The sequence below is a fragment of the Lathamus discolor genome, chromosome 20 (genome assembly GCF_037157495.1).
Source record: "Lathamus discolor isolate bLatDis1 chromosome 20, bLatDis1.hap1, whole genome shotgun sequence".
NCBI lineage: Eukaryota > Metazoa > Chordata > Aves > Psittaciformes > Psittacidae > Lathamus > Lathamus discolor.
In genome coordinates, this window is record NC_088903.1 from 712,459 (window position 1) to 728,051 (window position 15,593).

Sequence of the window (15,593 nt, forward strand, 5' to 3'; positions counted from 1 at the left end):
CAGCAAGTGATGTAGATGAATTTAAAGCAGCACTATTTCTGTCCTTTCCTATGATAGTACTGCTGGGAAAAAGAAATGCAGCCTGAAAATACTTGGAAATGTGGTTACCCATTCTCTTGCCAGTCTGGGACAGCAGAGCTCATCCTCTCCCACATCTTTAGTACACTCAGTGCAAGACCATCCACTTCTGCTGGGGGCTTCATTTCTGGAAGGGAGCTCATGAATATGACAGGACAAGGGGGAATGGCTTTAAGCTGCCAGAGAGGAGACTGAGATGATCAATGATCTTAAATGGACTCAACGATCTTAAAGGTCTTTTCCAACCTAATTGATTCTATGATCTCCACATGAAGAGCCAAGAAAGCAGCCCAGCTCCTCCTGCAAGGCTGAATGTCACCTACCTCAGAGGCAGCCTTGTGGAGGACATGTGCTTACCTGATCCAGGAAGCAACGCCTCACTGACAGGACACTGCTCCAGTTGTCCCAAAGAATAGAACACCTGAAAGGAACACCACCTTCCATCAGTTCAGGTCCTTAGTTAGCAGGAAAACAAGTTGTCATATTCACTTTATCCTGAGGCACCACTTGCACAGGAAATAAGAGACACTGTGTGCAAACCACCACCAAACAAAGGCTTTCATATAAATGATAATTTTATTGTAAATAAAATGATACATTGGCCTGGCTTTGCACTGCAAGCCCCCGGTCGGTACATATAGACTACTGGTTCAAGGTCTTCTGCACAATCCAGGTTAAAGCAGTTCTCCCTGCTCCCCACTATGTCAGACAGGTAATAAAGTCCCTTTCTCCCTTTCTGACCTGCCCCCCAGGCACATTTACCCTTCCTAACTGGGAAATCAGAGCTGCTCAGTGAGATCTGCTCCTGAACAAGGCTGGGGTTTGAAGACCTGAAGCCCAAACACCATTAAACCACAGAGGACACCTATTTTAGGTTGAGAATTAAAGACAGACTGAACGCTCCCAGCTCCAAGGGCAGGTACCACAGGGCTGTATCCAAAGAGAGAAAACCGTCCCACGCAGCAGCTATTAATCTAAGCACCAGTCCCTGGGGTCTTATTCAGCCTCCTGGATCTGGCCTTTGCCTGCCAGGATCAGCACGTACAGCAGGGATGGGTGGGCTTATTGAAGATTCCCATGTTATCCTGGCTCTTTGGGCACTTGGGAATCCCATGTGTCACCTGAGCAGGTACCAATTTCCCTCTTGGTCAATTCGTTTTGGTAATTAATGGCAACGGGAGCTGTTTGTTTGGAGCATCAAGTCCTTTGGAAAACTACTCCAAAAATGGGATAAGAATAATCCAAATTGCTGCCACTAGAATAGACAAAGGCTGCATTTACTGGAGAACAAGCAAATAACCTGGAATGCTCAGAATCGTCACACCGAGACCAAAATGCCAACAATTTGTTTCCTAACAACTCAGGGAGCAGCAAATCCCCCATTCCCCCAGGTTCCTTTTTGATGGGAATCTCAGACATCTTCCTGCTCAGTTCCAACTGTCGCAAGGTAATGGGACTCCTCCAAGATATTCGTCTTCAAGCAGAATATTCCCCATTTCTGCAGCACCTTCCATCCAGGATTCACTGCTCAATATACCCCTCCCTGGAAGGAACAGCAGAAAGCACAGCAGGACATCTGAATAGAATCAGCTTGGCTGGAAAAGACCTTCAAGATCATCAAGCCCAGCCTTTACTCCGGCACTGCCAAGGCCTCCATGGCACTAAATGGACACACCAGCTCAGTGTCAGCTTGGCACTGCCCTAAATGAGGTTATTCCCAGCTTTTCAGCCAATTCTGCCAGGATAAAGAGGCTGGATGCAATTCAATCCAGAGGTGTCATTACATTTATGTCCACTTCAAATGCTTTTGCTGCCTGGGCCATGTGTAAGTGTTGGTCCTCAGCAATGGACTTTGGAATCTAGATGTTTCCCATCCCCAGGAGGGCCATGAGGAAACAACGGTGGCATTTTGGCTTGTCTTTACCTGTTCTAAACCATCAGCAAATTCTCTGCAAAACCAGCTGCTTTTTTTCCTTTGTAAGTTCATAAAGGAGTCAAAATGTATTTCCCCTCCTCCCCCCCCGGCCCCGTAACAGTCGCTATATATAAAAATCACCAAATATGATCTTTTACCATATAAATAAACCAAAAAAGTATGAGGCATCACCGTTTACATGATGTAAAAAGAGCTAAAAAAAGAGCGATAGAAACTACATTCATAAAAGTGCATCTCCAAACATACAAGTAATGCTTTGGCTTGATCCTGTGCCGAAGAGATGGCATTGGGTCAGGTGCTGGGATACAGGAAGTCCAAGCTGGCACCCCATGTTCTCTGTCACTGTACAACTGCTATTTGCTTTCATTACTACACACTGGAATACAAGTGTATACAGAGTAGGCACATTTCAGCATAGGTGGTGGGAAGGACCAGATGCTCTGGTGGGGAGAGGACTGAGCCCATCAGCCCAGGATGCTCTTTGCTCTGCTCTGGAACAGCCTTCCATGACATGTATGAGGTAAAAGCCACAACAGATCCTGAGGATTTAGTTACTTTGAAACATTAAAAGTGACACCATTTCCTCATGCCCCATTCTCTCACAGAACACAATGTGTGGGACAGCAAGGGAAAGACCATGGAAGAAGGTCTCAATTTGGTGAGGCCAAGCCAAGGGGAGAGAGGAACCTGTGCGGGCAGCATCGCTACACTCCTGATCACTGCGGTACGTCCGCAGGGTGAAGTGTGATGAATTCCAATCTTTGGTATATTTAGGTGCCAGTTGCAAGGCTTGAAGAGTGCTGCCTCCCCTATTCCTGTCATCCAGACTACAGGAATAATCTCACATTCCTCTGCAACACAGGCAGCCGTTTATCCCACAGCAAAGTGGTGCAAAAAACTCCCTATCACAGAGTAGCAGTGTCGTGCCCCTGCTTCCCTTGGGTGCAAGTGACAGTGAAGTGCAGGCTATAAGTCAGCCACGTGTCTTGACAATGTGGAGTCAAGCTCCAGCTTTGGAACAGATGAATAGAAGTGCTCTCATTAGAATTAATAAATTATGGAACAAGAGCTTTCCTAAAAGGCATCCCGCTTAAGTGCCTACAATCTACACAGTGCATCCTTGCAGTAGTGCAGGAGAGCCTCAAAGTGAAAGCAACAACTGAGTACACATTGCCCCGAGTTTGGCACAGAAAAAACACTTCAGGTTGTTGAACCCTTTCAGGAGGTTTTGGTTATTTGGCATTTTTAAGGTTCCTTTTTTCCCCTCTTTGTATTCAATCCAGTCGTTCTCATGTGGTCAAGGTTTCATTAAAACTTGCCTTATCCTACCAGTATTCACTTACAACCTGTTCATTTTACTGCATCAGGAAAGCAGTTTTCAAGTTTTTATGGGGGGAGGAGTGGAGGTTATGTGGAGCCTTAATATGGTTTCCAAATCAAGAGCAGAACACCTTCAGTGCTGCCCTATAAAGCAGTATTTTAGCTAATACCACATTTCCTTCGTTTCCTTTCACACAGATAGCTTCTAGTTACTCCATGTATCCCCAGGAGTGCTGGTCTTTTAGGAGTGAAATAGGGATTAGTGCCCAAATCAGCATAGAGTACGGAAGGTCAGTGAGCCATTGGGAATTCCAGAGATTTGGTACCTTTCACTTGGTACCTGTGTGGGTTCTCCAGTTAATTACAGCAATATCGTAGCATTGCCAATGCTCTCTCCTGTTCACTGTTAGATTTAAAACCTTCTTGAAACAGGGCTGTAATGCTTCATGGCAATCTTAAATGAACACTTGCACACCTGTAAAACAAAGCACACACACTGAAGGGTTGAGCTTGATTCTAACTTACTGTGCACAAGTAAACCTAGTGTCCAGCTCCATCTCCTCCCCATAAAAACCTCGAATTTCTATCAGGCCAGGTCCTCAAAGAAACACACAGGCTCTTCCTGAAGTAAATTCCTGGGCACCAGATGAGCTCTCTTTGGTTTAAAGGATGGTAAGAAGTTACCAACTCAAAAGATAGGTGTGACAGAAAGCTGTTCCACAGAACTCCTTTCCAGAAGGGTTTATTTGGACCCAGCAGTTAAAGGGAGATGAAGCAGGAGCACAGATTCATTGGCTCTGAGGACACAAACTGACACTGTCTTAATGCTAGCACAGACTGAGCCTTGGAAATCAAGCTCTGGATTTTCTAACATCAGCGGCAGAGCCCTTATCTCAGGGTCTGGAGTGACTGCATTCTGCTGAAACGTTGCTGATTATCCTGCCATTGAGCTAGAAAGACCTCCCTCACCTGTACCCCCGAACCCATGGTTTCATTATAAAATAACACTATTCACATACTTTTGAATCAGTATTTTCTGAACACCTTCAGATGCTGAATACTTCAGAAGAAAAATAGATCATTATAAAGCGAGCGCACGCTCAATGACACATGGCTTTTTGCTGGAGTCATGTCCTAGAGATGCCTCTAAAGCCCTAGCAAGTCTGGAGAACAGTGACCCACATGTAGAGAGCTGGTCTGGATGGCTGTTGCACATTTCTCTTCTGAAGAGCATAGCTCTTCCAGTTCCCACCTTGGTTCAGCTTTCTTCTCCATTCAACAAGTGAGACACTTCCCATTCCTGGGCCTGCAGAGAACATGCAGCCAGCTGCAATTTCACATCAAGGTAACTAGGGCAGAAATGCAGCTCTCTTTGGATAGCTGGCAGTAGAACAAACATCAGTCCAGCAAACAAAGGTATCAGGCACAAGAGCAGACCCTAGGTTCCTTGGCATAAACTTCCCCAAAGGACTAGGCCAGCTGAGTTGGCATTTGGAAGATGCAGCACCACAACGGGCAGTTGCAACTAGACCAGACGGGGCATGGAGAGCCCAGCAGGAGCTGCTAGCGAGGGAGGTAATTCAGTACTGGAGCTGTGCAAACTGATGTCTGAGCAGCTCTTCAGCAGAGGGTCTGTGCCTGGCTTCCACAAAGATCTGCTTTAGAAAGTCCCGGCAATGTTCTGATATGTGGGAAGGGAGCTGGGGGTTGGTGGGCTGGGTGGCGATTTTGAAGATGGCTGCCATGGCTTCGTACTCTGCCCAGGGTGGTTTCTCTGTCAGCATTTCCACAACAGTACAACCCAGGCTCCTGGAAAAGCAGGAAAGGAAAACAAGAAGCAAGGATTGACACACAATAACACATGGAACGGCTGAGCAGCGAACAGCAAGGGCCAGGTCTGCTCTGAAACCAGCTAGAAAATGGCTTTGTGCTCAGCAAGCCCCATGTGTGCACAGAGCCAGACCTGCCAAGGCTGCTGCTTTTCTTACTGTCAGCTCAGCAGCGAAGTGCTGAGACAGGGAGGCTGGTTCCTCACTGCACCAAGGACCATTCAGTGCCATCTGTCCAGCTACTCTCAGCTCAAGCTCTCCTCTCAGCAAACATCTGCATTAACAACAGAGGACACGAGGTGCACAAGAGATGTCCCTCAAGGTGCTGTTTGACCTCAGTGGTATTTAGGTGTTGCTGCTCCTGGTACTTCTCTAAGGCACTTGGTGTAAGGTAAACCCACACTTTTTAACTGAGCTCCAGTGAATCCCAGCTGGTTGATCCCAAAAAAAGTCAAATCCCTTTTCAGTGCACAGCCTCAGAATGCCCCAATATCTTCACTTCAGAAGAAACCAACCATCATAGGCAGTCAAAAAGTAAAGTCTTAAGAGCTCCAAAGCGAGAAGGCAGCAAGTTAAAACACTGGTGGGGCACATGCATCATTATGTTAAGGCAAAACTCCTACAGTTAATGAAGCTCTGCAGGCTACTTCAAGGCAAGGAGGAGATTATGAGGATGGACATAGCTGAGCCACCACTCTGAAACAAGTGTGATGCCAATATTCCACAGGGAAGGGTTTCAGGATTAATTGCTTCCTCCAGGCCACAGATTAAGCAAAAGCAGTTAGTGAAGATCTAATATCCAGTCCTTTTTGATCACATTGCTCCACAAAAAAGGCAAAACTGCCTCTTGTACCTTTAAACTAAACTCCCTTTTGAAGTGAAAAGCAAAGCAAAGACGTTTTCAGCGGCAGGCTTGCACCAACTGCCAAGACAAGGAAGGAAAGGAATTAAACCCAGTGAATATGCAAGAAATGGTTTCTTGACAAGGTTTAAAATCCAACGTGAACATTTTACACTGGTTTCCAGCCATTTAAGACTTTACTAGAAGAGAGTACAGAAAATGCAAACCATGTGTGCTGAAGTGCTGGGGGCTTGCTCAAAAGCAAGCAGGGATATATTATTGTTTAGACTGATTTATGCCGTTTAAGCAGATCCGGTTTCTTTAGGATACTCAGCAAACGGCAGGAATGTTTTTCATGTCAAGTCACTCCAGCAATAACAAATAGCTCACATATTCTGCTATTTAGGAGAAAGAAAATTGGAGAGGGGCCTGCAGCAGTGGCAGAAAGCCAGAGGCTCAGATCTGTTACGTCTTTGAGCCTCTCAGCCATACACATCCACCCTGGGACTAATGCTGCACTGGAAACTTCTGACCCCCCTAAAGAACCATTGGGATTGTAGGAACTGGAGCCCAGCCAACAGCAGCATCTCTTTGATGGGAATGGACCAATGTCAGCACCAAGAGGAAATCCACAACTGCACCAACCCAAGGGGAAAGGCACGTGCTCCATTCTCTCCCCAAGCATCCCATCTGGGAGAGTCTGCAGAACTTAACTCTTTCCATACAAGACACATTTCAGCTGTTTCCACTCCCTGCTTGTACAGGAAACAGCACTGGCCTCGCTTTACTATGCACAGACAAACACACCTTTTGTTGCTGTCATTTAGTTTAGTTTTATCATCTCACCTTTTTAGGGCCTCCAAAACTAACATTTTGACACAGGACATTTGGCCCTTTTCTTTCAACAGAGGCTGTTTCCTGGCTATGCCAATAATAGCATGGCTACAGTTTCCATTCATGCATAGTTCAGATCACCTCTGATCTTGACCTGTATCCTTTGTGTTATTCCAGGTCTGGGCATCTTTCCCCTAAAGCTCGAATTCTCCATTCTGTTCATTGCCAGTGTGTTATAAGCACAACTCTCATTTTATAATCAAATGAATGGATTCTCCCTAACCAACCCTCAGGCTCTCTTATGAGGGATATAAGGAGGAGGGAAACCTTCCACCAGCCAGAAAACCAGCTATCAGTTTGAGGGAGGAATGAGTGGAAATCGTCCCTGAGGAACTACAGGAGCAGTTGCATGCTGACACTGCAAAGCACAGCCTGCAGCAGGTCATGTCTTGAGTTCAAACCAACTCCTCCACTTTGCCTTAAACTTCTGATCCAGGCAGAATCACAAGCTGGATATATGGAGGACAGAATGCATGTGTCTCATCTTGCTCCAGAAAAGGTGTAACTGATCTATGGACAGAAGGTTCAAGCCTCACCATACGTCAGCTTTTCTTCCATAGCCTTCTCCGCTGATCACCTCCGGGCTCATCCAGTATGGTGTGCCCGTGACAGAGCGGATGCCTGTTCCAGACATACAGATTGTCTGCAGCCGTTTGCTGGCCCCAAAGTCCCCAAGCTTCACATTCCCAGCAGAGTCACGGAGAATATTGGCTCCTGGACAAGAAACAAAGAATGGAAACAGCTGTTGTCATGCAATCCAGCTGCTGGATCCACAGCCGATAGCCAACCCAGAAATGCCATGCTCATGGTATGGCTTTTTCCCTATTAAGCCTCAGGTGAGCTGCGAAGCATCATTGCTGTAATGCAGGATGCAGACAAGCCAACTGCTAATGGCTGTAAATGGGAAAAACTTCTGGGGAAAAACACAAGGAAATGAAGGGGGAAGGGAAATGAGAGCTGAGTCAGCACCATCATTGTTACACTGCCTGTAAACAGCTCAGCCTATGCAGGGCCCCCAGGCCAATGGCTGGATAGCACATAGCTGTGTAGGAAATACTTTCCTTGGGATGCTACTTTGGTGAGTACAATCACTGCTTTCTGGTCAGCTGGGTAACAGATGCAGCTAATGAAAGCACTCTGAACTCCTACAATAAACAAGTCAACCTCCACTCTCCTGGGTCAGAGGTTCTGAACATGAAGCACCAGGATAAAAACAAAACTTAAGAGTGTAGCTTGCTTAGCTGCCCAGAGAAGCTTGACCAGAGAAGCTGTGGCTGCCCCATCTCTGGCAGTGTTCAAGGTCAGGTTGGACACAGGGACTTGCAGCAACTTGCTCTAGTGAAAGGTGTCCCTGCCTGTGGTACAGGGTTGGAGCTGGATAAGCTTTAATGTCCCCTCCAACCGAAACCAGCCTGGGATTCTATATGTGGACACAAACTAAGCCTTAGACACCAAACCTAATTCTTCCTTCAAAGGCACAATAAGATAAAGAACCCTGTGTTGCTATTATGTGGTGTGAGCCTATGTGAAATCCTTCTGCCCTTAAAGAAAATGCACTTCTGCTGGGAGATAGTTTCATCACTTCACTTCCCCACTGGAAGAGCTGAATTCCATGGTGTATAAGGTGCTATTCAAGAATCAGCATCATCTTTTCCCTTTGCCAGCCCAGAAAGCATGTAATGAAGGCAGGAACAACCCTCCTGGTTCCTCTAGAGCACAAAAGAACTTGTGTGGTGTCTGCCACATCTGTTGCCAGTAACTCTTAAGGAGACTGGCTGGCTCCCTGGAGTTATACTGGGAACAGGGAGATTAAGGACTAATCACAGAGGCTTTACATGGAAAACTGGAGGTTTCTTACACAGATGAGGCAGGATACTCACGAGAGCCAGGTCTAAACAGGATTGTCAAGGACAGGCAAAGAGTGCTTATGGCAACTGGTATGCCTACCACCTGAGAAACAGGACTTTGGCTCTCAGGTCCTGTAGAGAACAGCCCAACTTCCCTTACCCAGCTTAGGACATCACCTTCCTTAAGCTGTGCACATGAACACAAAACCACAATGGGACAAACTGAGCAAAGCAATGTTCAGGAGCCCCAACACTTCTGTTTCCAGAGTTCCTTTAGCACGTGGGACAGACATCAATCATGAGCTGCTCTCACCTTTTATGTCCCTGTGCACAATCATGTTGCTGTGAAGGTACGAGACTCCCTCAAGAATCTGGCGAGTGTATTTTCGGGTTACGTTTTCCGTGAGAGCACCATAAGCCTTCAGCTGGTCCTTCACTGACCCCTGCACCAAAAGCAAACAGAAAGGATTGGTAAAGAAATGCCAAACCACACACCTTGCAGTCTGCATTCAATTCCCATAAGTGGTAAGTGGGTTATACACCCAGCTGTCTCCTAAAGCCTTTTTATGAGGCTCTTAGAGCATTTTGCCCTAAGAAGCTCCTTTTAAGAAAAGCACGGACATGCTTTATGGCAAAAACAGCTTAAGGAGGTTCTGCTTCCTCCACTCTTGAGCTGCGCTGGTACAACTGCTTGTGAAGACAAGCAATAAAACAGTTCAGCAGGCTGGTCCAGATCAAAACCCTCCCTTTTGCAGGCTCACTTTTAGCCTCATTTGCTGTACTATATGAGACTGCTCATTCACTGAGGCTCATTTACAAGTTGGCCCAAGTCCTTTGAAGTACTTTGGTAGAACAAATTTAGACTGAAGAAAAGAAATGCCTTTAGTGACTAATGAAGAGAGCTGGTGAGGCGCTGGCACAGAGTGCCCAGAGAAGCTGTGGCCGCCCCATCCCTGGCAGTGTTCAAGGCTAGGTTGGATGGGGCTTGGAGCAAGCTGCTCTAGTGGAAGGTGTCCCTTCCAATCCAAACCATTCTGTGATTCTATGATTATAACCCAGTATGAGAAAGTGGCATAACTAAGAGGGTATTAGGTGGATTACATAGAGTGATCACACCAACTAATAAACCCACTCATCTTGACTGTATGATCTGTGACTGTACTGGTTGTGTCAGTTCTTACCCCTGGCATGTACTCCATGAAGATGGTTAAGGTCTTCTCTGCTCGATCCCGTAAGCAACCGTAATACTGAACAATGCGCTCGTGCTGGAGGTTCTTCAGCAGCTGAATTTCACACTCCAGGGCACTCACTTCCTATGGATGTTGAAGGAGAAAATGAGGTTCTGGCCCCAGAAATATTCCATCCTCATAAATGCGTCCAAGTCACTGATGAGACCACCACTACACTGAGGAAGTCTAATCCATGGCATTGGTTCACCTACTTCTTGGAACAGGCAACCATTACTGATGTTTCACATTAATCCTTACTGTATAATAAGTATGTAAATATTGGAGCAGAAGCTTTGATAGAACATGGGCCCACCATCCAGAAACTGATTTAGCACCAGAAAAAGCTGTTTCCTGTCTTGATTCTGTAGCTGAATGGTTTTAGCCAAGTTGGTTGGAAGCATTCTTCATGAGCACCACAGCTACAACCTTCCTTCTCCCCACCAAGCTGAGGACACTGACTGTTAATTTCCATTATGCAAACGCACTGAATACACAGTTACAGCATTGCCTGGAACCCTTCTGTAGGAACCTCAACCCAAGCAAGGGAGAGAGCAAGACTACAGGTGCTAAGAGCTCCTACACAGTCCTGTTCTGATTCCTGCTGATGGTTTTACTTGAATCAACTCAGAAAGAGCTTCCTCTCTTACTTACTTCACACAATCTGCAGCTATTGCATATGATGCGGAGTCTTTGCTTTATTATTGCCACGGAAAACAGGGTATCATAGCACACAGGCTATCCAACAATTCCAGACTGAAGCAGAGATGTTTGTTGCCCAGGAAAAGTATCACGTTCTTCCCGAATCCAGGGAACGAACAGGATGAATAAAGATATCAGAGCATGAGGATATATGGGAAAAAGAATGATGGTTTCCCCAAAATTAATCCCAGTTCCTTCCCTCCTGCTACTGGAAGGTGCCAGGTTCACTTCTCTCCCTTTGGGAGAGAATGCAGCTCCTCAAGAGCAAGGACCTGGCTGCTGCAGAGATGTGTGGAATCAGAGGAAGTTGCTTAATTGGGCAAACTGATAGTTTAAGGATTGGAGTTGCAGTGAACATTCCAGGCTGTTCTTCTTTGGCTCAGAGTTACTGTCTGGTTTACAACACAGACAGTTGTAGGAACTGACTAAGTTAGGACTTGGCACTGGTATCTCATATAAAATCAGGATAATTCAATCTTCATGGATCAGTTATTCCAGCTCAAAGTGAATTTGTTCAACACTGGGAAATTGGTGCATTGTTAAAATACTAACAAAGAACCTAACAGCCATTCCAGCTGCATCCATTGTGCAGGGAGCTGGGTGCTAACCTGTAATTTCAAGGTGCCCCTTCCCGTCTCCACTGTTTCCAACATGTTGTCATATTCCTGTTCCTGATGTACTCACACCACAGCTCAGTTTGTTTTGAGGACAGGGAGAATTCAGAAGAGGAAGCAGGTAAATAACACACTTGATACAGAGCCTACCATATAAGCTCAGAAAGTGGATTTTCCAAGTGCATGCAGTCCTTTTTTGTTTAGAACCAAATAAAAGTCCCGTTTTTCCTGGGGTTAGTTTCATTCACATCCATGCCTAACCAGGAACACAGGGCAGTCTAGTATTCCTCAAGTAACCTGGCAACAAACCAAAAAGTTGAGAAAGGAGAGCCAAAAATGAAGCCAGAAAATGGATTTTAGTTCCAGGCTGAAGTTAATCTTACAGAATAATGACTCCTATTCCTCTCCACACGACTTGAAACCCCAGGGTAAACTAAGGAAGGTGCCAGCTTTGGAGGACAGACAGATCCAGGCACTTGAGAAGATCTTACAGGGTTTTAGAAGCTGTGATGAGAATTACCTTGCTTGTTTCAGGACTCTCTGGATCAAACTGGACCTGCTTAGCTGCAAGCTCTCTGCCCGTGTCCACATCATAGCACAGATACACACGACCAAAGGCACCTTGGCCCAGCAGTTTCCCTCGTCGCCAGTTTATTGGAGCACTCGGAGCTGAAAGAGAACAGCAATAATTTCTCTTTTCATTTGATTGTTTCAAGATAATGGAGAGCTCTTCAAAGATCAATTTCCATCATGCTGAGATTGGAAAAGGTATTTTGCAGTGGGAAGGGTTTCACTGCAAGGCTATCTCTGCAGCAGAAGAATTAGAAGTCATAATTCCCTACTAGAGAGTGATAAGGTAGGAGCCACAACGTAAGCACAGTGCAGGTATCTTCTTTATCTGCTGAACAATCAGACTCTAATAAATATATATCTGAGGACCAGCTAAAACAGCCATCTCCAATAGCCCAGCAGGACAGTACATCAGAGGGAATGCTGAGTTCTCATTGTTCTACTGCACTGCACAAGCAGTGGTCTCCTGACCCAGAGATTAACACCTCAGCCCAGGTTTTCAGACTGCAGTTAATACCAAAGCATACCCCGCAAAGACCAGTACTTTGACAGGACACCACCAGCCTCGTGCAGTGCAATGCAGCCAATGATGAGGAATCTAACAAGGAACTCTTAAAATTGAAGACAGGAACCAACCATCTGGACAGTGTGAAGATACAGAAGAGCTGAAAGATGAGCTCTGCCATGTCTAATGTAGTCAGATTTCCTGCCAGTCAGCATTTTAGGGTGTTGCTTCCTCTGCTGCATTAACATCTTCATTTTGATCCTTTAGTTTGTGTACAGGATAGCTGAAGTTCATCAGAAATCATTTATTATTTTTTCTTAATAATATAAAGTTTCCCCACAAAACAACCCAGTGAGGACATCAACACGGAAGTAAACCTTCCTACTAAGGAGCACATGAAAGATACAAAGGCCTTAACAGACAGGTCTCAAAACGCAGCCATGGAACTATAGAGACTGGATTGAGAGGACCCCTGAGGAGAAGGACTTGGGGGTGTTCATCAATGAGAAGCTCCCCATGACCCAACTTCAGTGTGCACTTGAGCCTAGAACCTCCCCGTGTGCTGGGCTGCATCCCAAGAGCATGAGCAGCAGCTCAGGGAGGGGATCCTGCCCTTCTGCTGCACTCTGGGGAGACCCCGCCTGCAGCCCTGATCCAGCTTTGGGGCAGCAGCACAAGGGGGATGTGGAGCTGTTGGAGCGAGGCCAGAGGAGGCCATGGAGATGCTGCGAGGGCTGGAGCAGCTCTGCTCTGGAGCCAGGCTGAGAGAGCTGGGCTGGGTCAGCCTGGAGAAGAGAAGGCTCCTGAAGAGGAGACCTGAGAGCAGCTCCAGTGCCTAAAGGGGCTCCAGGAAACCTGGAGAGGGGCTTGGGACAAGGGCCTGTAGGGAGAGGCCAAGGGGAATGGCTTTAACCTGCCCAAGGGGAGACTGAGATGAGCTCTTAGGCAGAAGCTCTTCCCTGTGAGGGTGCTGAGGCGCTGGCACAGGGTGCCCAGAGAAGCTGTCGCTGCCCCATCCCTGGCAGTGCTCAAGGCCAGGTTGGACACAGGGGCTTGGAGCAAGCTGCTCCAGTGGAAGGGGTCCCTGCCTGTGGCAGGGGTTGGAACTGGATGAGCTTTAAGGTCTCTTCCAACCAAAACCAGTCTGGGATTCTATGACTCTATGTGTTTCTGAATGGCTTGTTGAAATCAGCTATGGTTATGTATTGGGTCTGGAGTTCATCTCTACAAGTCCTTCTTGCCTCTAACCCCAGGAGGCCTTTCCCCAGTTACCACCAGGATGACTCCTACTTACATTTGGTGGGAATATTCCTCTCCTGCACACCAAGGGCATTTTCACTGTCGGCGCTCCGCAGGCGGCCCCGGGGGTCCAGGTACTGTAATGCCAGGCCTAAGTTTTCCCCATTGGTGCTTAAGGAACGACTTGAAGGCACCAAGGTGAAGAGATTCCCTTGGTGACGCCGTATCCGGGGAAATGTCCTGCGACCTGAAGACAGAAAGTACCATTTTTAAATAACATGCTTCCAAGTGGAAAGAAGTGCTCTAGAGGCTGAGCACTGAAGAGAAGGGAGAGAAAGAACACATTCTGCTCTGTTCCCATAGAGTAGAATCTACTGCCAAGCAGAGAAGATGCAAAAATATAACCACTCGGGGCTGATGCCACTTGAGTTCAGTACAGCTTTGGATCATTCCCAAAGCAGAAGGGAGAGAAAAGTCCCCTCAGATCTAAAGTTGCCTTCCAAAGTAAGAATCTGGTTTATACAGGCTACCACCCAAGCTCCAAAGCCTGTTAACAGCTACACAGACAGAGTGACTTTCTAGATAACATGCCTGAACTTTCATTACGTAAATCAAATACAGGGAAAAAACTTGCAGCTCTTGGTTGAGAAATTCATATGCATAAAGCCATCTGACAAGCAGTGATGCGATTCTTTAAGTCATTGCTATATTTGAAAGACCCTGAAGCAAGTCTGCACTGCGAATTAGCAAAGCAAAATGAACCCCTGAGGTAGGAACCCACGATATATGACCAAGGCTAATAACCACATCCATTGCTCAACCCTCACTGGTCAGCCTGGATACCCCCAGAAGGACAAACTAAGCACAGAACTACAAACAGGCATTGTGGCTTGCTATGAAGATGTGGCATCATGCATGGCAGCATTAACTCTAGCACTAACTGCAAGGACCAGGGCACTTCCAGACTCTTCACCTCGGAGTTCCACTTGCCCTTAGAGGCTGCCATTGCCTCACCTTCTTGTTCAAGCCTGGAACTGAAGGTCTGGAAACAACTCACCATCGTTGTAGTCTTTGTGCTGCATGGAGACGTTGTAGCGCCGGGGGTAGGTCCCACCTTTCCCTGCTTTGTCATAGATCTGATTCTCACGGTCTGGAGGGAGATGTAAAGAGAGGAGTGAGGCTCCTTCATAAAGTCTATGTTCTAATGACATAATTTTGCTGTAAGAGCAGGATCCTTTTAGGAAGAGGAAATAAACTTCACAACTTTGCAATCAACATATCCCCAGGTCTTCTATTTATATAATCCCAGCAAGCATGGAGGAGAGCCAGCATGTCTGGATCTTTACACTGGACACTGACATACCTGAGAACTCCTGTCTATTATCAGGAAAGCTTTGTGCCCTGGACATCCGTGACTTCCGAAAAGAAGGACTATTGAAGAAAGAAAGCAAGAGTATGTTTTACAATCCACTGGAGTAAAACTTACATGGACTTAAATACAAGCTAATATATCTGCACACCAGCAACAGTGAGCTGCAAATCCATGTCCTTGCAGTGACTGCACACTACACCTGCAGAGCTAAGCCAGACCTAGCCCCAGACAACCAGACTATTTTCCAACATGGACAGCTATTTCTGTTCAGTTTGTGCCATTTATTCAGCTGCTCCCCAGTCTGCGGTATAAGAGCAAGTGCTTCCTTTAGACACATGATGTGGAAGGTTAAAAGCAAGGCTAAGAGGAGGAGCAGAACAGGGTATCATCCTCACATTGCTCACAGGGCAGTAGAGAATGGGGACTACTGTCCCCAGTGATTTACCATGAGGGTGAGTTCCTCTCGTGAAAACCTCAGTGCATTTTCCTCTCTACTCGCAGCTGATGGCAGACACTGCTTATAACCCTCCCATTTCTCTGCAGTAGGCAGGACTCCTCAAGCAAACCTAAGTTTGGTCCCCCTTGTTTGGCAGAAGGTCGTTACCATCTCTTAAGAGATC

At 46.5% G+C, this 15,593-nt stretch overlaps 1 protein-coding gene across 4 annotated transcripts in view; it reads right to left on the bottom strand.

Moving 5' to 3' along the window:
- Positions 1-635: 635 nt before the first annotated feature.
- MAP3K3 (mitogen-activated protein kinase kinase kinase 3) overlaps positions 636-15,593 on the bottom strand; it is a 38,550-nt gene continuing 23,592 nt past the window's right edge. For 3 of the 4 annotated variants that reach the window (XM_065699371.1, XM_065699372.1, XM_065699370.1), the window contains exons 10-17: positions 14,965-15,032; positions 14,659-14,751; positions 13,657-13,848; positions 11,808-11,956; positions 9,927-10,058; positions 9,059-9,188; positions 7,435-7,612; positions 636-5,143 (exon numbers count right to left, since the gene is read on the bottom strand). In XM_065699371.1, the coding sequence (XP_065555443.1) occupies positions 4,915-5,143; positions 7,435-7,612; positions 9,059-9,188; positions 9,927-10,058; positions 11,808-11,956; positions 13,657-13,848; positions 14,659-14,751; positions 14,965-15,032 (1,171 nt within the window). In that variant the 3' untranslated portion in view covers positions 636-4,914. The remainder of the gene's footprint in view (positions 5,144-7,434; positions 7,613-9,058; positions 9,189-9,926; positions 10,059-11,807; positions 11,957-13,656; positions 13,849-14,658; positions 14,752-14,964; positions 15,033-15,593) is intronic. The other variant, XR_010616782.1, reaches the window with a different exon arrangement.